General features: G+C 34.1%; 1 protein-coding gene across 1 annotated transcript; it reads right to left on the bottom strand.

The window, feature by feature from the left end:
• Positions 1-18,309: 18,309 nt before the first annotated feature.
• LOC124945590 (cyclin-D-binding Myb-like transcription factor 1) lies at positions 18,310-20,606 on the bottom strand. Its single transcript, XM_047486052.1, has 2 exons — positions 20,469-20,606; positions 18,310-20,086 (listed from the first exon to the last, which is right to left on the bottom strand). Exon 2 carries the CDS (start codon positions 20,052-20,054, stop codon positions 18,456-18,458), a length of 1,599 nt encoding a protein of 532 aa, XP_047342008.1. The 5' UTR covers positions 20,055-20,086; positions 20,469-20,606; the 3' UTR covers positions 18,310-18,455.
• Between the last annotated feature and the right edge of the window lie 1,347 nt (positions 20,607-21,953).

Raw genomic sequence — 21,953 nt, 5'->3', positions numbered from 1 at the left:
ATAATGTTATTTTCTACCTCTTCACCAATCTCAGAAAAAAAAAGTTTCTAACTTTATTTTTTCACTTTATTAACTATAACTCATGAGAGCTTACAAATATATATGTGACCTAGAGAGGAGCATTTCATGGGCACATATGCATCAACATTAAGAGTGGACTAGGATGAGTTTTTGTTCTATGCATTTGGAGTATGTGTTTTTCATCTTCTTTATTGTTGGTTTGTTGGTTCAATCATCCATGCACACCAAAATAATTGGTGAAAAAAGTGTGATAAAAAATAATAATAATGTTTTAGGGGTGAGTGAGATAATCAAGAGATAGATTTAGTAAACAGATCAAGAGAGACATTTTGATAAGAGACCTATTCAATATGCACAATAATTTTTATATTGTCATTTGAAGAGTCAAGTATATGAAGAGTCAATATTTTCCTATAAAAACTTATAAGAATCCATTTGAGATTAATAAGAAGAAATATGTTTTCCCTCTTGTTACCAACATATTGGTATCAGGGTCATTGTGTGAGGTGAGCGTGAGAGAACATGTCAGCCTTAAAAGAGAACGCCACGGTGTCCGCTGGCCGAGAGAGATAGAGGAGCGATCAAGAGCTTTGTGAGGTGTGTGTTGAGTGTAAACACTTGAGATAAATGGAAGGTCTAACCAATGACATTCCACTACCCAAGTAACAAAAGGCATCAACTACGACAATTAGAAGGTGCAAATGAAGGCCCTTTTCGACTCCCAAAATAATTGGGATGTGGTCGAGACTAGGTATGAGGAATCGACAAAAATAGATGGGTATTCAAATGCCCAACTGAACGCGTTGAAGATCGTTCGAGCTAAAGATAGGGTGGCTCTGTATCTACTATACCGATCTGCCGACGAATCTGACTTTGAAAAGATAGTTGACGCAAAATCTTCCAAAGTAGCATCGTACATACTCAAAATAACAAACAAAGGAGACGAACAGGTGAAACAAGTCCGACTTCAAACCCTAAGGGGTGATCTAAAATACATGAGTATGAAAGAGTCTGAAAGCGTATCCGAGTTCATTACTCGGGTGGAGACCGTAGTGAACAAACATAATCAGAATGGTGAGAGTCTTTCATCAAACCAAGTTGTTGAAAAGATTATAAGGTCATTAACAATTAGTTTCGAAAATATCATGTGCGCAATAGAGGAATTCAAGGATCTATCAATGCTCACCATTGAAGAGCTTGTTGGGTCCTTGGAAGCACATGAGAAGAGAAGGAAAAATAAGAAGAGGGGAGTTCCTTGAATAGGCTCATTAGGCGAAGACGACAATAAAAGAGGAGAATGTGCTCTATGCTCAGAGTAACAAAGATAGAGGAAGAGGAGGACGAGTAAGTGAGCAACTCGGTGAACATAAATGAAATGGATGAGGTCAAGTTCAGAGTGGCCAGACAAACACAAACAATAATATTTAGTGTTATAACTATGGAAAGTATGGGCATGTTGCCAATGATTTTTATTCGATAAAATGCTACAACTGTAGAAAACTGGGTCATATTTCCTAAGATTGTAGATTCGAGAAGAAAAAAGAGGAATCAATAAACTTATTTACTGAGAAAGAAGATGCAGAATTATTGTTGGTGATAAAAATTCCAGAAACCGAGATTAAATCGAGCTGTTTTGATAACTCGTTTTGGTACTTGGACACTAACACAAGTAACCACATGTGTGGTGACGAGAGGTTAATCAAAATACTCTCAATGGTGGAGTCTGGGTCAATTTCTTTTGGCGGTGCTTCAAAAGTAGTCGTCAAAAGTTGAAGAATGATCAGGTATCAATAGAGAAATGGGGGAATCAGAGAGATCAAAGAAGTTTACTACATACCTAATCTCAAAAGAAACATACTGAGCATGAGACAGTTGCTGGAGAAATGGTACTCGGCTTTAATGAAGGTTCGAGAACAACAACTGGAGGATAAACTCGGGAGGCTCATTGCCTAGGTAGAAATAAAGAAAAATCGCATTTACAAACTTGAGCTTAAAATAGTTTAAGATAAATGTATGCAACTTGATCTAGAGAACGAGGCCATGAAGTGGAATTATCGGTTCGGTCATCTTCACTTTGGGGGGTTGAACGAGCTGGTGAAAAATGAGATGGTGCTTGGACTACATAATATTATATTTGAAAAGAAGTTTTGTGAAGAATGTGTGATAGGGAAGCAAGCGAGGACTTCTTTCCCAAGTTGATCTAAATACTGAACAAATGAGTAACTTAGATTGATCCATATTGATTTATGTGGGACGATAACTCCAAAATCATTCAGTGGTAAGATATACTTCCTCTCTTTAATTGATGATTTCTCGAGGAAGACGTAGGTTTATTTTCTGAAGGAGAAGCCAGAAGTGTTTGAAACCTTCAAAAATTCAAAGTGAGAGGTAGTGTAGTTCGTAGTCTATGTGCAAAATAGATGTCCACATACAATGCTAGGAGAGAAGACACCTTAGGAAATTCGGAGTGGTATGAAGCAGTCTGTCTTTCATCTCAAGGTGTTCAATAGTGTGGCCTTTGAGCAAGTACCAAGTCAGCACATGACAAAATTAGAAGATCGGAACAAGAAGTACATATTTATCGGGTATGATGAAAAATCTAAGGAATATAAATTGTTTAATCTCGTTAACAAGAAATTAGTGGTGATTCAAGATGTTTATGTGGAGGAATCAATGGCAAGGAACTAGAGTAACCTGATTGAGAAAGAAACAAGTTTGGAGGTTATTATGCCTTTGATATCAACAACCACCGAGTTTTCAGAAGATGAATTCGAGTCTCATCATCCCATAATGAGAAGTCTGCAGGAGATATATGACACTATTGAGAAAGTTGTACAAGACGAGAAATGGATATCAACTATGGATGAAGAAATTGGGGCAATTGAACGCAATTAAATGTGGGAGTTGACCGACCTTCCTAAAGGAGCTCGACCAATTGAAGTAAAATGGGTGGACAAAAAAGATGAATATTGAAGGAGAGGTTGAGCGTTATAAGGCTCGACTTGTGGTGAAGGGCTATATACAAAAGGAGAGAATTGATTATGATGAAGTATTTGCACCTGTCATGAGAATGGAGTCAATCCGACTTCTAATTTCGTTAGCTCATTAGAACTAATGACCAATTCTATAAATGGATGTGAAGTCAGCCTTTTTAAATGGAGTGTTGAAGGAGGAGGTGTACATCAACCAACCACTCGGGTATATGAAGAGAGGGGATAAGAAAATGTGCTAAGATTGAGAAAAACCCTTTATGGGCTGAAGTAGGCTCATCGTGCTTGGAATGAAAGAATTGACGAGTATTTCAAGAAAAATGGGTACGAGCAATGTTTGTACGAGCATGCCTTGTACACAAAAAAATAATTAGAAAATGATATGATGGTAGTCGCTCTCTATGTCGACGACCTCATATTCACTAGAAGCAACTCAGAACTAATTATGGGGTTCAAGGAGGTAATGAAGAAAGAGTTTGAGATGAAAAACTTAGGCCTGATAAAATATTTTCTTGGCCTAGAAGTGAAGTAGTTGGAAAGAGATTTTTATATTCCAAGGGAGGCACGCACTTGAAATTTTAAAGAAGTTTAAAATGGAGGACTACAACCCAATTTCTACTCCAATGGAACCAGTCACTAAACTCTCAAAGTTTGATGGAGGAGAACGAGTGGATGCTGGGAGATGTTGAAGCTTAATCGGAAGTCTAAGGTATCTTAGAAACACGAGACACGACCTAATCTTGAGTATTTGGATAACAAGAAGATTAATGGAGGATCCAAGCTATACAAAATAGAAGACCTTAAATAGAATTTTGAGATGTGTTCAAGGAACCATTTCGCTTGGTCTTTTATATTCAAAATCAAATGACTAATGATTAGTGGGTTACTTAGATAGTAATTGGTGTGGTGGGGTGACGTTGATGACCAAAAAAGCACTTCGGGATATGTATTCCTACTTAGGAATACGACTTTTACTTGGCTAGAAGCAGCTTATTGTAACTCTATCGACACGCGATGTAGAGTTTGTGGCAGCCTCTTGGAGCGTGTGTAATGTAGTCTGACTTTCAATTTTACTAAGGCATTTGGGAGTGACCCGAGATGAAGGACTATGATCAGAGTTGATAACAAGTTAGTGACCGAGTTGGCAAAGAACCCGGTTAATCAGGGAAGAAATAAACACATCGACATCCGATTTCATTTCATCCAAGAACAAGTTAGAGAAGGAAATGTTGATCTGGAGCATGTTGAAAGTCGAGCTCATGTCGTTGAAATATTCACCAAGTCACTACCGATCACACTACTAAAGAGTTGTAAAAGACTAATTAGAATGAGAGCTGAGAAGAGTATTTAAGTTTAAGGGAGATATTTGTTGAATAAACTAAATTAATAATTTTTTGTTTTTAATGTTTAGTATTCCTAGAATAATAATAATAGTTTTAATGGGATAACCAAGAGATTTAGGTGGGAGACCTATTCAATATGCACAATAATTTATTTTGTCATTTGAAGAGTCAAGCATACGAAGAGTCAAACATATAAAGACTTGTAATAATCCATTTGAGATGAATAAGAAGAAATATTTTTTGTCCTTTTGTTACCAACATTTACAAATGTCATTGCTAAAAGCTGGTTCGAAAGTCATGGTTGTAATTTCGTTCATAATTTTGAGTATAAAAGAAATACAAACTTTGTCGGAAACTAAAACCCTCTTTCGAAGTTTGATGAAGAAAAAACGTGTATATGTGACACACCCTCCACCACCACCTAAGCATAAATTAAACCTATCACCGTCGCCATTGGATTTTGTATTTAAAGGTGGACACACTTTGTCTAGGTGAAAAAAAAGTTTAATTTCAAACATCCCAACGCTAAGCATATAAGAATCTCACTACCACAAATGCCTTTAAGGCTGTGTAACTGATCACAACCCTAAGATGCCTCTTGATCATTAAGATATGTAAAACCAAAAGTAAAAAGAGTATGAATAAAGATTGATAAAAGTGTGTGTTTGATGGGTTAATATAATTTTTTACTAAACAAAATTGAAATGGTTCAACTACACGTAAAATTGATTATGTAATTCTTCTCAGTTTGAATAATAATTCTATCGTATTTGAAAAATTCGTTCGATCACATAAGATAAAAATATAACAAGCAAACTTGTATATTTGTTATAACCAGATTTTTGTTATTTATTTAATGCACATTAACAGTTCTGTGTTGTTTCATTGTACATAAAAAAAAATTAACTTAGTTTTCTTTAATTTTATTTTACATTTTTAAAGATAAAACTATTTATTTCCATTTTGCAAATCTATATATATAATAATGCTTAATTTCAAAGTGTCTGGATTGCCAAGTCGAGAGTTATGGTTTATTTGGATATGGATATTTGAGTCAGATTATGGGTTGACCCGCTCATAAACTTAAAACGGTTAAAAATAAAGTTAAAAATGCTATATGTATGTTTTGACTTGCAACCTAACAAAAACAAGTATAACCATTTAACTAACTAGGCTAAAAAAACTTTATATCTTAAATTCAACGCCAAATTTAATGAACGTGGTACATTTTTAACAATATAAGTTCAACTTTTTAACTAACTAATATATATATATATATATATATATATATAATAATAATAATAATAATAATGCTTAATTTCAAAGTGTCCAGATTCTCGGGTCGTGAGTTGTGATTAATTTGGATATATATATATATATGAGAGTAAATGAATATTTGAGTTAGATTACGAGTTGACCCACCATAAACTTAAAACGATTAAAAAGAAAATTAAAAATATTATATATATATATATTTAAAATTTGCAACATAACAAAAACAAGTCTAACACTTTATATATATATATTAATAGTGAAAAATAGAGTTTAGTTAATTATGAAAGAAATTGACACATTTCATTATTTTTTATTTTATTAATAATTCTAAATAAATAAAATTTAAAATTTATTTAAAACAATAATAAAAAATCAACATTAATAATATAATAATAATTCATATATATATATATATATATATATATATATATATATAATTAACCTTAGTGAAAAATTAATTAATTTTAAAAATTAAAATTTAATTTAAATATATTAAAATAATAAGTATTTATTAAATATTTTTAATAATACAAATATTACATATAAGTATTTTTTAATTATTAATCAAATAAATTATATATGCATACACAAAATTATAAATATTAATCAACAATCTTAAGTCGTCTAGTGGTTGAAGTGTTAATGTTACATAATGGAGATCATGGTTCAAATCTTGTTAGGCACAATTTTGAAAGATGATTAATATGTGTAATAAAAATATTGGTTTATTAGTGATGAGGAGATGACATTCACAAAATTAGAGGTTAAAATTATGGGGAATTTGAGCAAATGGCCCTAAAAAGGCCTTAAATGCGTCGGTGATCACCACATAATTTTAATTGCATTGGTGACCACTTTATTTTTTTTACGAAAATACCCCCATCACTTAACGCGATGAGAAAAATTGTGAAAAGTACATAATATCCTTACTATTTAATATAACTTCGACATCTTATTTTCATTTCTCTTCTTCTCATTCTCTCTTTCCCGCTCTTCTCCTCCTTCTCTCTAAACGACGACGATATTCGACGGACACCACCACGAGCACGACGAGCACGAGCACTTTGGCAACTAGTACTCTCGATATGTTTGTTGTTTTTATTGTTTATTTAAATGCACGCAGATGAGTTCAACTTGTTTCAGAGAAGATTCATTTGATTCTCGCGACTGGGCTTCTCGCGAAGGGCCTTCCCTTTTCGCGATGGGTCGTGAAGAGACATCCATTTACGAAGGGCCTTCCCTTTTCGCAATGGAACTTCTCACGAAGGAACATATTTAATGAATAATTGCATGACTTCAATAGTATTATTTATCCATTCATGTTTTCTATTGCAGCTGAAGTTTTTGTTTTTTATAATGTATTTTCATTCAACTTCAATCAAAACTTTGAATTTACCCCAAAATACTACGTTTTCCGAATTAGTTGATATCCTCTATGATAGACTTAACGTGCACAAATCTAGATATGATTTAGTGCTTCAAGTCAAGTATGATGTTTCGTGTATCACAAATCCTCTCCCTCTTGTTATTGATCAAGATGAGGATGTGAGCACATATTTATCACGGTTAATTTCGGGTCGCACTGTGTCACCACTATGTGTCTCTGTAGTAGAGAAGTCACCACATACTCAAGAAAATATACCAATACTTACATACCCAACTCAAGAAAGTATACTATCACTATCACTTACTCAAAAAAGTCTACCACTTACTCAAAAAAGTATACCATGAGTTGTACCCTCGCAGGATGTCTTTGAAAGTCAAAATGAAGCAGTAGAAGAAATATTTTTGCCTCATTATGGGATACTTACTCAGGACTTGCGTGCTACTACTAGTGCCGTACCATCAACTACACCCACGCCTCATCGAAAATCACTACCTACACCATATACTCCAAGAGCTTCATTTCAATCGACAAAACGATCATCAATACCTACACCATCTAGTGCAAGAGTGTCAATGGATACACCATCTAGTGCAAGAGCATAATTGGCAATACCATCGATAGACCCGACAGACCCATCACCAATAAACCTATCACCGACAAACCCCTCATTTGCAATGGTATTAAGTAGTGAAATCATATTGGAAGTCAGTGTGTTGTTTGATAATAAAAAAGAACTTCAACTGAGGTTATATAAATATGCGATGACTAATCATTTTGAATTCAAAGTGGAGAAGTCAAGAAAACATCTTTGATATGTGAAATGTTTGGACGAGACATGTAAGTGGAGATTGCGTGCTGTGAAAGGTAAATTATCTGAGATGTTTGAGATTCGGAAATTCGACCAACAACACTCATGCTCATCTTTGTCGAGGCTAGAGAGAAAATGCAAACACCAGCATGATTTATTGGGCAGTGCATGAAGATTAAGTACATGGACCATCACCATGACCACCTACTTAAGAAAAAATAATTGAAGACATGCAGAAAACTTCTGGGATATATTTGAGTATAATAAGGCTTGAAGGTCAAGAGAAAGGGCTTTAATGGCGGTGCGAAGAACAGTAGAGGATTCCTATGGAAAATTGTCATCATACCTTTTTACACGTTGGAGAAGAATAATCCAGGTACCATAACAAACAAATGAGTTCGGCCACTTCAGGTATATGTTCAAAGCCTCTTTCCGTCCTGTATTGTGCGTTGATGCCAGTTTTCTTAAGCACAATGTGGAAGATCAACTATTTGTGGCTATTGGATGCGAATGAGAAACTATATCATGTCGCATTCGACATTATTGATTCCGAGAATAATAACTCTTGGACTTATTTCATGCAAAAACTGAGAGAAGCAATTGGATTAGTTGATGATCTCATATTCGTATCCGATAGATTCCCAAGCATCGACAATGCCTTGTGTGCTATTTTTTCAAAAGCAGACCACGGTGCGTACACATATCACATAAAGATGAATATTATGGCCAAATTCAAAATTGATAAATGTCATCTGGAGTTTTATTTGCTTCTCGTGCGTACATAATCTCCAAATTTAATTGGTTTTTTGACAAGATCAGGGTTAAAAATCAAAGGATTGCTGCCTATTTGGAAGAAATTGGGTTCTAAAGATGGAGTAGAGCATTTTTTCCTAGTAAGCGATACAATCAACTCACAAACAATTATGCTGAGAGTTTTAATAGTTAGAGTAGGGAAGTCATAAAGTATCCCATTTCAACAATGGCTGAGTATTTAAGATTCACAATACAAAATTGGTTTAATGATAGAAGAGAAAAAACGTCAAACCATCAAGAACATTTATCGCCAGCTTATGAAAAGTTATTATGTGAGGAATTCGAGAAGGCCAGATTCTATACCGTATCCTCACTTAACCGATTCAAGTTTTGTGTGCATGACAATGAGTCCCATTTTAAAGTCAATTTGAAATACATGCACTGTACTTGTAGGGTATTTGAAGAATTCGGTCTTCCTTGTACGCATGCATTGGCTGCTGCCCGTCACCATTCTTTGGTATGTTTTAGATGTAAAGTTCATGTTCATTTCTTTGGTATGTTATCATGTCTGAATCTTGGTATGTTTTAGATCTTGGTATGTTTTATATGTAAAGTTCATGTTCATTTCAATTTAGACGTGAAGTCCCATCGCGAGACGTGAAGTCCCATCGCGAGACGTGAAGTCCCTTCAAGAGACGTGAAGTCCTTTCGCGAGACGTTAATTTCCTTCGCGAGACGTAAATTCCCTTCAAGTACAAATAGTCCAATGTAATGAATACAAAATAAGGTAGAATACAAAATATACAAAATTCACTTCAAGTTCTCTCCAAAATTCACTTTAAGTACAAAATATTAACATTACATCAACTTTACAAAATACAACAACTATGGTTCTATAATTTGATGGAATAACCTGACCGCCTACTTCTTTCTTAAAAATCCATTTTATTTGAGGTCACATGTACACCTTGGTTAGTAGTCAAGTATTCCATTAATGGTGTATGCATGTAACTCTTCTTCCTATATAATAAAACAACCCGAAAAAACTATAGACAAGCAAAAATAGATCATTTCCTTAAAAAATAAATAGTAAGAAACAACCAGCAGCATCTCAAACTCTTAGGCAAACTTCTCCTTCATGTGAGAAATGAGCTTAAACTTTTCCTCCGTCTCAACCAGCTTCCGAAGATCAGATTCTTAAGCTCTATCTAGGTGAAATATCAACACTGCACGTTTATAAGCTGCTCGGACCTAACCAAATAAAATAAAATTCAAGTCCTTGTTCTCTTTTGGTTTTTAAAATAACCCAAACAAAATACTAAAATACCCTATATTTTAAATTATTATATTTTATTTTATTTATATATATCAATACATTTTAAGTATTTTTACCAAAAATAATCATCACCTCCTCAAAATCATCAACAATCATTATTTATTTCTCCCTTAGGTTTTTAAAAAAACTCAATCCGAACAAAACCCAATAGTTAAATAAATGACTAGAAGAAAATCAAGGTGTTAAATTAGGTTAGGCAAGGCAACTCACAACATTTGGAAGAGGATGGAGTCCACTCTCAATGTGAATTCCTAAGTTACGTAAAAGTGAAGCCATATATAAACAAGTTCTTTCTAAATATGGCTAAGCTCTACTTGTACTATAGCTCTCGTAATTTCTCCTTCAAGTTCAGATTCTCCTCGTCTTAAAGGAAAAAGAAATTAATTAAAAACTAAAAATAAAAGTAAAAAAGGCCTTTAATCTTCCTATTCATCAAATTGCTGAAAGGGAACCCAACCTTCTTTTGAGTCTCCCGAATTTCTTCAAGCCTTAGCTATTGCCATCTTTCCATGTCAATTAGACGTAAACTTTCAGCTTTCTTTCGCTTCTGCAATCTCCAATGCATTTGTGCTTCTTCAGCTTATAAAAATGCAATCAGATAAAAAAAGTGGGTAAAAACAACAGAAAATTTGATCAAATAACCCTCATAATAAGGTTATTTTTAAAAATAACAGGCCTACAATGTTATTTGCAAAAATAACCTTTTGCCCTTGACAAAAGTCTAAACTACCCTTATTTTATTTCCCCATTTCCCTTGTTCCCCTTCCATTCTTCATTTCAGTTTCCCTCACTCACTCCCTCCCTCCCCTGACCGTTGGGCTCCCAACTCCCCTCTTCTTCCTCTTTTCTTCTCCCCTGACTTGACTAGCACTGCAACTCCCCCGAATCCATACTCCCCAAACAATGCAAGCAACAACTCCTAGCAACTCCCAACGATGCCAGAACGCCTCCCCCGATGACGTCTTCATCATTTCAGCAACCAACGCCTTCAACGTTCAGGTGAGTTTTTGTTTTTCCATCGTTTTCCTCTTACATGCATGCTGAGTGAGTATGAAATTGTGTGAATCTATATATTAAGTTTATGTTTTAGGGTTTTAGGGTTTAGGTTTAGGGTTTTAGGGTTTAGGATTAGGGTTTTAGGGGAAGAATTGTTTTTTGTGAATGCTGAATGGTTTGAAATGGTATGAATTTGTATATTACGTCTGCACAATTGAATTTTATGTCTGCACAATTGCATTTTGTTTCTACGACGATACATTTTTCATCGGCGCAATTGCATCGGCACAAATTGCATTTTGCGTCGGCGTAATTGCGACGATGAAAATTACAATTGCTCAGACGCAAAATGTAATTGCGTTGACGCAAAATGCATCTCACAAATGCAAAATTTAATTGCGCCAACGCAAATTGCATCTTCGTAGACACAAAATGCGATTTTCACTTTGCATTGAAGTATATTGTATTTTCATTAGTTTAACATATTGTTTCTTTGCAGATGACACCAACCAAAAACAAAACCAAATTTATTATTGAGAAGTTTCCTGGCGTGTTTCATGGAAATTCGCCAGGAGCTGCTTGTCAACAATAAAGGATAGGTTTAATAACCTTGATTTTATGTAAAGGGCTTTGCAGACTCAATTCCATCATATATTCAATGCCAAGATTGTATTTTTATCAGGAACAATACTCCATCAGATGTTGATGAGGAAAAGCAGCTCAAATTAGAAGAAGATAAAGTTCATAGTCAATGGTCAGGAGGTCTGTTGGGGTATGAAGGAATATACCTTGGTGACAGGCCTCAACTTTGGCATATTTTATGTGGTGGAAAACAAGGACGTTGAAGAATGTTCGCAATATCCACCCTTGTCCGTAAATATTTTGGAGGTAAAATGATTGTTAGAGTGACAGAGGTTGAAGCAAGTTTCCTCTGATGCTCTGATAAGGAGGATGCATGGAAGATGGGGCTCATATACCTGATTTACTATTATCTTTTTGCAGCTGATAATAGTAGGAGGGTAAGTTTGGAAATCTTCCGCATGGTGGAGGACATGGGGAAGTTCCTCCAATTTCTATGGGGAAATGTGTCTTTCAGTGCAACCCTAAAGGGTATTGACAAGAACATGAAACATCTCTGGGAGGTATATCTGGCCAAGAGGGAAACCCATAAGGGGAAAAGCGGCTGTGTTGTCAGTTATTTTATTCATGGGTTTGCACTAGCCTTCCAAGTGTGGACCTATGAAGTTATCAAGACATTTGTCCCCAAATTTGCAGATAGGACCGAGCGGGAAAAGCCTATATGCCCAAGGATATTGCTCTATAGAGTCTCCAGGAGCAACATTGTCCAGGAGCTAGTCACTGCCCTCTTGAAGTGCAATATATTCACCGAGATTGATGAGTTTGAGGAGGAGAAGAGGAAGTATTGTGGGGAAGGACTTTGAAGATATGAGAGGCTACATTTATGATGAACTCTTTGAACTGGATGGTAAGAAGAGAAAGAATGATATGAGTAAAAGGCAAAAGTCCACCCGATTGGGGAATTACACAAATCCTAGTGGGAAAAGGTTTAAACTCAATGATCTGATAACGGTCAATCCTCTTTTAGATTATGACATTGAACAGATGAATGAGTTAAACAATTGGATGAAACTTAAGGAGGTGAAGGGTAAAGACTTGAAGGATGTGAATACTTGCATAGTTAATCAATAATTCTTTGATAAATTGTTGAAACCTCAAAATTGGCTACATAATAATGTAAGTTTTATTTAGTAATATACATTTTGTGGCGACGTAAATGCATTTTGCGCCGGCATAAATTGAAATTTGCGTTGGCAAATGCACTATGTGTCGACGCAAATTACAATTTGCGTCTAAGCAAATTGCATTTGCATCGGCGCAAAATGCAATTGCGCAGACGCAAAATGAAACTTTGAGTTGGAAGTCTGTTGTTAGTATGTATATTGTTCTTAATTATTTTTTTTTATTGCGTAGGAGATAGAAGCAATATGTTTTCTTATTAGATGAAGGGTTGTTGAATTCTCTAGGACTTATATTCCAATGAATTTCACAATATGTGACTCATATCGCTCTGAAGTTTCAGTCTCATTATGAAGAGCTCGCAACAAATTCAGGAAACTTTAAGTTTGACATGAGCTTAATGGAATATTTCATGGGTGATGTTGATAGATTCATGACTTATTGGAATAACGTAAATATCATATATATCCTTATGAACCTGAAGTAGAAGCACTAGGTCCTGTGCCAGGTGCACCTGTAAGATTGATGCATCAATGTATATGACTACGAACATGGACTTTGAAAAAATGATCATTATGACAAGTTCATGAAACCACTATATAAAATGCTTCCATATTTGTTTGAATAGGGAATTACCCATGTTGACAAGTCCAGGTATCCTCGGTTCAAATTGAAAAGTTTTCCATATGTTGTAATACCACACCTAATAGTCCTAAAGACAACCAAGAATGGGGACTGCGGTATTTTTACAATTATGTATATGGAGTACCTTTTGTCTCAATAGATGTATCAGATGTGATCACAAAAAACATGAATTTTTGGAAAAAGAAATGGACAGTAAGGTTATTCCACCAAATAATAGACCCCTAGGTATTGGATATTTAGATTTGAATATACAGTTTTGGAATATTCGATCTTGTCAGTTGAAAGCACCCTTTTACTCGATCTTCTTAGTTGAAAGCACTTTTTACTCGATCCATGTAAGAATTTCTTATATACATGTTCTTAAAAAGTTTACCATTTGATCAGTTGTCATTTTGGGGTGTTTAACAACACGACTTAACATGTCAATGTGTTTTAGTCTTGTTATAGAATGTTCATTTTTGGACAGTCACCGGAGATGAAAGAGTTGAAGAAACTGTTTGACATAGCTTAATGTTATATTTGGCCAAAAAGAACTACAGAAATTGATGTCTATTTTAACAGTCATATTTGCTTTTTTAAGTTTGAATGCAAATTGGTGTATATTTTGCAATGTTATAAGGACATTTATTATTGAGTATATAATGTAGTCTATTAACATTAATGAAGTCTATTAATACTATTATAGTCTATTAATATTTTTCAAAAGTATATAAGTCTATTAATATTATTTTCCCAAAAAAAGTCCATTAGCATTAATGATTGAGATAGCATTAATGTAGTCTATTAACATTAATGATTGAAGTATATAAAGAAGTCTATTAACTTTAACATAAATGAGCAAAGTGCACTAATTTGTTACATTAATGAGCAAAGTGCACTAATTTCTTCAGTATTATACACTTTGCTTAGGCGCAAATTGCAATTGCACAGACGCAAAATGCAATTGCGCAGATGAAAAATGCAATTTGCGTTGGCAAGTGCACTATGTGTCGGCGCCAATTACAACTTTCACCTAAACAAATTGCATTTGTGTCCGCGCAAATGTAATTTGCGTGGACTCTCACTATTAAACCCTTGTCCAACACATAACCTTCCTACTAGTGTAGAAAGGGGATAATATCGTCTACAGATGCTCAATTAGTATATATTTCATCCATCCATTATAAGACACATAACCTTAAAACAACAAAATATCACCATCCATTAGCCATTAGAAGACACCCAAGAAGCCTATTTTAATATCACAAACAAAATAGGAGATAACAACACTCAAACACATAACATTCAAACTCCTATATTTTCCTGGTCAAATATCGGGAATACGTCACGATTACATCTTAGAACTACATTTCCTAGTATTTTGCTTTCTTGAGTTGAAGGTAGTGACTAGGGATGGCAATTTAAAACCGCCCCGTGAAAACCGAACCGAATTGTCCCGTTTGGGACGGTTTTTCCCCGAAACCGAACGGGGATGGGGCGGGGATGGTATTTGTGTCCCCTGCCCCGATTTCACCCCGTTTTCACCCCGATTCTGCTCCGAATACCATAAACATAATTAAATATATTAAATCATCAATATATTTATTTATTTACTATATTTTATAAGAGTATTAAAATTATTTCTTTATAATAATATAAAATTTTAATATATTACAATATATATTATATTAAAAAATTGGTTTATATAATTTTATTGTATAATATTTATTTATTTTTTTTAAATAAAAATTATTAACGGTGCCCCGCGGCATTCCCCGAAACTGAAAAAAACCGAACGGGGCGGGGATGGTATTAAAAAAATCCCTGAAATTAAAACGGGACAGGGATGATAATTGCATTCCCCGCCCCGAACCGCCCCATTGTCATCCCTAGTAGTGACTTCTCTACTAAAGAGACACACAGTGGACTGTGATGATGGGGGAGTGAAGTTGAAATTTCTTTTAAATAGAACGCCACATCCCTATCTAGCTTGATAATAGTAGGAGAAGCATTTAGCATACCCATATTATACTTCACTTTGACCACTAAATGATATCTTAATTTGTCCACACCAATAGCATCACAGACGATGTCAAGTAATTCGTCATATGTAGCATTTTGGGGTAGAATCACACCTTGACATAAACTAGAGACAAAATAACTAACACCATTATCGATTTTCCACACTCCATCTTAGAGGACAAATATATTGTGATCTGCAATTGATAAAAAATCGCAGAAGTGAGTGAAAAGGGCAAAGTGCAAAGTGCAGTTTGCAAACTGTACATTGCGTTGAAGTTTGCACCGACTCAAAGTGCAGTTTGTGCCGACTCAAAGTACAGTTTGCGCCGACGCAAAGTGCACAAAGTGCAGTTTGCGCCGATACAAAGTGCAGCAAAGTGAGCAAAGTGCAGTTTGCACCGATTCAAAGTGTGCAAAGTGCATCATGTGCCGACATAAAGTGTAGTTTGCATTGGCGCAAGATGCACTTTGCGATCCCAATTGATGAATAATAAGTGTTTTAAGCTAAAACAAAGCAATATCTAACTTACTCATTGATTCGGTGTTTGTTGGAGATCTAGCTTGATGGTACAGTCGTCGGGGGCTACAATTCTGTGTAAATGTTATAGAGTCGTCGGAGGGATAACATACATCAGGAGGGGAAGCATAAGTAGACGTTGCTTTGCTTATGATAGACGTGTCGTCGGGGGATAAAAGAGACGTCGGAGGGGATAGTAGACTCGCTTTTGCTGAGGGAGAAGAAGAGAGAAAGAAAAAGAAAAGTTATTATGAGTAATTTGAATTTTTCCTAGGAGCAAAAGGTTATTTTTGAAAAAACATTGGAGGTTTTTATTTTTAAAAACAACCCTGGAGGGTCTTTTGATCAAATTTACCAAAAACAACATCATAGCTTTGAATGTAATCATCTCACAAATCAATTGTCCTCAAAGTCTGCTTTGAGGTTCACTTCCAAAGAAATCTCTGGTTTGGTGTGGGTTACAAATCATCAATCTACTCACTAGTCAAATCACGAACAAAATTATAAAAATACCTTCTATTTTAAAAATATATATTTTTCATTATACATTTATACCCTCATCAAGAAAATAAGATATTGTGAGCATATACTACTAACAAGAAAGAGATTAAAACAGATGAAACAAAGAAACAGAAATTTGATCAATAAATAAGCTTAGAGGTGAAATTTTGTAAATATTAAATCCCTGAAACTGAGTCAATAACTCTTAGATTTGGATCGCCGGTACTCCAAATGGGCGAGTCATTTGAAAATGTCCAACCCACAGATGGTATAATAGAAGGCTAGAACTGAAGTTTTTTCAAAAAAAAAAGAAGCTAGAACTGAAGTTCATAATATTTGAAGAGGCCCGAATACCTAATGTTTCCTATTTCTCAACTTTGAAGTAGGGTTGTACAACATAACATGGTCATCCATTTAAGATTACAAAAATCAACAACCAAAACCTAAGTTTCACATTCAAATATACTTTATCAATATTATGTTTGACAACACATGTATGTTAATAAGAATTATGTATTGCCCTTCCCAACTCTATACTTGAGAGCAATTTACTTGTTTCAAGTCTCGAGATTTTCTTTTTCTATTCCAAAAAATATCAGATTTAAGTTCAATTGAGGAGAAGCTCATTTGATTACATTAGATTGGATTCATCTAACCCATAGAGAGTCTTGATTCATAGATATATCCAATAAATGCTTCATGAAAAAGGTTTTGTTCCACACCCACACCCAACTATTCTTAAATCCAAAACATCCACATCCAACTCATTTTCTTACATCCACTTCCCATATTGCCCTTTCAGATAAAATTTCTCATCTTTAGGTTCGGTAGATTTGTGACTTTCATCCCACCCGGAGTAGTTCACATGGTATGAGTCCTCAATCAAGAGTTGAGATCTCATCTTCGATTCTCACTAAAAGCAACTTGATTGAAAGGTTATGGCGGTGGGATGTTGTGCTAGACTTCTCTAGAAAAAAGTCAGGTCTGAGAATAATTAACAGAAGTTTTGTGACTTTCATTGGGATCCTCAAGTGCTCTTTCTTAATGGTACAAAATAGTCGAATTGGTATTTTGGACCAAAACATGAATTTTCATGATGGTTGTATTAATCATTTCTCATATTATCATGTAAACAATCCTTTGATGAAAAGTTCCTGTCAATGAACAACTTTATTCCTTTAATTATAGTAGATCCTAAAAAAATTGGTTATATTTTTCAGATTGCTATTTAGTGGGATTGATGAGGAAGTTCTGGAGATTGTATTTGCATTTTTCTTTTACCAATCAATAGTTTTGGGAGAACGATGGGTTGAAGAAGAGAGTTATAGTGTTATTATACCAGCCATTTGCTCTTTCATAACATCATAATACTTTATAATTATATATATGTTGAAGGAAGATATATTTGAATTAATTATGTTAGGTTTCACTCATAGTAGTTTAAGTGGAAAGATTAAATTTGTTCATAGTTTTGGCCAAAGTCTCAAATTTTGTACTCAGAATATTAAATTTGTTCATAATTTTGGCGAAAGTCTCGAATTTTGTACTCGAATTAAAAATACATATTATAGACACGATCTTATAAATTTTGTTATTTTATCCAAATTTTGTTTTATCATGAATTATACCATTGTGAAGACCGAAGGCGTCACTTAAAAGCTGAAAAAAAATATGTTCATAACTGCTACAAAAAAAAATAAGAGAACAAGAACAGACAAGGAATAACCCAATAAACATGACTAAAAAAAGGAACAAATGAATCAATGATATTAAGTAAAAACTCTTCAATGATGCGGCCTATAAGATAGAATAATAGATATACACTTTAGAACACATAATATTTCAATCAACAAGTATAAATAAACATCAAGACCATTAATGGACCCTCCCAACAGTAAAAAGAACATCCTAACAATAAAAGGAAGTAAGAAAGTAATTTGAGCCAGTTTTAAGAGTTTGGAAACAAAAGAATCTAAATAAACAAAATGAGTATTCAGTACAAGTTGATGAAACAAAACAAAGTTCTTTACCATAGAACAAGAATAGAAGAACATTTCATTGAAGTAATAGGCACAGAGGACGGTTCAGGAAAGGACTTAGTCTCTCTGGCTTGTTATCCTAAATTCAAGGAACATAAGGTTTGTTATCCCAAATCTCTCTGGCTTCAAGCACATCCAATTTATATCGTTGCGCTAGAATTTCAACTAGTTCAGGAAAGGACTTAGTCTTATAATTATGAATATGACGAATCATTTGGTTCCATCGCCTCCTACACACATCGCCCGGCCTCTGTTCGATAATATTATCCCAATCCACTTCTTCTACACTGCAAGCATCCAAGTTAAAAAGCATACCCAACAATCGATAGTCATCTGTATCAGCCCAAATGCCTTCTCTCACCATAGGAGACGACAGTTGGTCGTACCATTTATTGCAGCAGTCTGGATTAATTCTTGTAGATAACGTATCGCTAATCACAGTCCAACCGATATTGTCCCTCAACATTCCGTGTTTCGATTTCTTTTCTGCAAATACTTTTAGCTTCAGATCGGTGTTGACTAAATCGAATAATTTTTGGTATTCGTCTTGAGACCAACGTCCTGATTTCTTGTTTGCCAATTTTATTCTACGCCATGCATCATTAATGTGAGATCTATGGCGACCTGTTATTTCCGCTAGTAGCTTCCATTTTGGACCATATTCTGCGTGTAACTTTCTTAACATGTCGAAATCATCTTCATTCCATTTTCCAGTATTATCTCCTCGTTCAAATAGAATGTGGGCTCGGTGATAAACAGCTTTGCAAGGCCTATGGGGCAAAGCTAGTCCGATTTCCTTCCAGCAATTTTTTATTTCGGGATATTTCATAGAGTGCATAATCATGTCCAGACCTTTTTCACCCAAGCTGTGAGCAATTATGTAGTTATTAACCGCTTCCTTAATCTTCTCATCCTCCTCGGGAGTAAACCGCTTACCTTGAATTAGCTTTTTTTCATGGTTCTTTTCTGGAAGATCGTCGTTGTCTAATGGAAAAACCTCCACTTCAGAAGAGAATGTAACTTTCTTGGATCTCTTTTTCTTCTTTTTGACTTCCTCAATTGCTTTCTTTTTCCTCGACTGATTTTCAACTTGCTTAGTTGCATCATTGACATTTTCGGTCGCTGACAAATCCTTCTCCATCATTTTCTTTTCTAACTTCCTATTTTTTTTCTCAGATTCCTTACTCAAATCACCATCTTGATCATTGGCTTCCTTCTCTCCTTTGTGACCCCCATTAGCCTTCTCCTTGCTTTGTTTCTTCTTCTTGTCCTTCTTCATCTTTTCAGTCTTGTTTTTCCCATCCTCAATTTCAATGTTGCATTCATCCTTCTTCTTTTCCTTTCTAGATTTATGAATCTTCAATTCCCTGGTGTCACTGCCTTCCAAGGTCATGTCAACATGATCAGATGATGGCAGGCTTTTATCCTCGAGAGCTTTTAGCTTTCTGTTCTTCTTCTCTTCTCTGTGATCCGGGTTTGGTGTTGTGTCTAAAGCTTCTTTACAAACACCACCATCTTGATGAATTTTAGTCTTCTTTTGTTTCTTCTTTACTTTCTCATCATCCTTGCCCATGTTAACTGCATCACTGAAATGCTCGTTGTCTTGCTTATCATGTTTTCTCTTTTTAGATTTCTTCTTCTTCTTCTCACTGTCAACGAAAGAAGCATCGTTTTCCAAGGTCATTATCTTGAATATAAACTTCCAACACAATTGACCTGGCAGAGAACACAAAGAAAAGAGATAAGCAAGTAAAACTTGAGACATGTGAAGTAAACAACACTATAAATAGAGACATTCTAATACATACCCCAAATCAAAAACCAAATTTAGTTTTAGGCAATCAATTTGCTAAAGCCCTGTTTGAAATCAGTTCAGAAAAAACAAGACATTTTAGAAATTACAGAAAGTTATAAGATCAGTTTTCCAACTCAACTTCCAAATAATTTTCTCACAATTGGATTTACCCACAATGATTTGATTACAAGTTTGGAATTTTACAAAAAATGTGGAGCAGGCTGGACATCTTAGCTATCAGTACTGTTAAGATGCGATTTCTAACAAGTTTATCATTGACACGAATGTGCCTAAAAAGCTTACCGTCGCGGTGAGAGAGCAGGCAGGCAGAAGGACGTCTACCGGTGATGAAATCTGAACCTGAGGAAACGAAGATCAGTGTGAGCGAAAGAAGAAAGTTCGGCTGCTGTAAGATCCAATGAAGCCGACCCTGAGAAAGAGATTAGGGTTTAACATTTGAGCCGACCCTGTATATTATTTTGAGTTTTAATTGATTTAATTATTCTTATGTTTTTTTATATTTAAAATTTATAAAAATAAAAATATTTTAATTTAATAATTGAATAATTTTAATTTTTTATAAATTATTTTTTTCATTTGAACTACTTTTAGGTAAATATTTTCTAGTTCAACTAAATAATAAGTCAGTTTTTCTAAAATAACAATCAAAATTTTAAAATTGATTAGAAAATTTATGTGTATAATATATTATAAATTCAATTTTTATGTAAAATGTTTTAAGTTTGAGATTATTGAATTTAGTTATCAATGTCAAATTATAAAATTATGATTTTTGAGTTTAACAAATATTTCTGTCACGATAAAAACAAAGTTAATATAGCAGCTATAAACAAATTTACTATACAAATCCAAATATATATAGATTTTATCTTTTCTATCAATAAAAAGCTTAAACTTTAAATATAGACATAAAATTAATAAAAAATTATTTCAAATTACATCCCATTTTGTTAACAAATATACATCTCTTGACTCGCATTTATTTGAAGATTTGATTGCACTAGAAATTAATGAAACTAACATATATCTCGTGCATTTGCACGAGTAATAATAATATAAAAAATCGTGAAAAAATATTACGATAAAATTTTTATGGACAGGTCAACTCACAATCCGATCCAAGTATCAATTTACTCTCACATATATCCAAATTAACTACAGCTCTCGACCCGGTAATCCGGACACTTTAAAAATTAAGCATCATTATATATATATAGATTAGTTAGTTAAAAAGTTGAACTTATATTGTTAAAATGTCACGCGTTTATCAAATTTTGGGTTGAATTTAAAATATAAAGTGTTATTAGCTTAGTTGGTTAAAAAGTTGTATTTGTTTTGTTAGGTTACAAGTTCGAACCATACCTATAGCATTTTTAATTTTATTTTTAACCGTTTTAAATTTATGGGCGGGTCAACCCACAATCCGACCCAAATATCCATTTACTCTCACATATATCCAAATTAACCACAGTTCTCGACCCGACAATCCGGACAATTTAAAAATAAAGCATCATTATATATATATATATATATATTTACTAATTTTTTTTTGCCTGTACCAATTCAAGGTATTGAAAAAAAACTAAAGAATAAATTAAATTTTTTAATAAGAGAGACAAAACCAAATCTCTTTTCTTTATAATTGAAAATTCTACAAAGATCCATATAAAGTCATAAAACAAAATAATTTTAGTGGTTTTTTTTTCCTTTAGGCGTAGGAAAATCTATTAAATATATTTTAGAAAATTAATTATTTAGTTTTATGTT

This window comes from Impatiens glandulifera, chromosome 7, assembly GCF_907164915.1.
Source record: "Impatiens glandulifera chromosome 7, dImpGla2.1, whole genome shotgun sequence".
Lineage (NCBI taxonomy): Eukaryota > Viridiplantae > Streptophyta > Magnoliopsida > Ericales > Balsaminaceae > Impatiens > Impatiens glandulifera.
The sequence above is the reverse complement of the archived record's forward strand: the minus strand, read 5'-3'. Positions and strand labels throughout refer to the sequence as shown.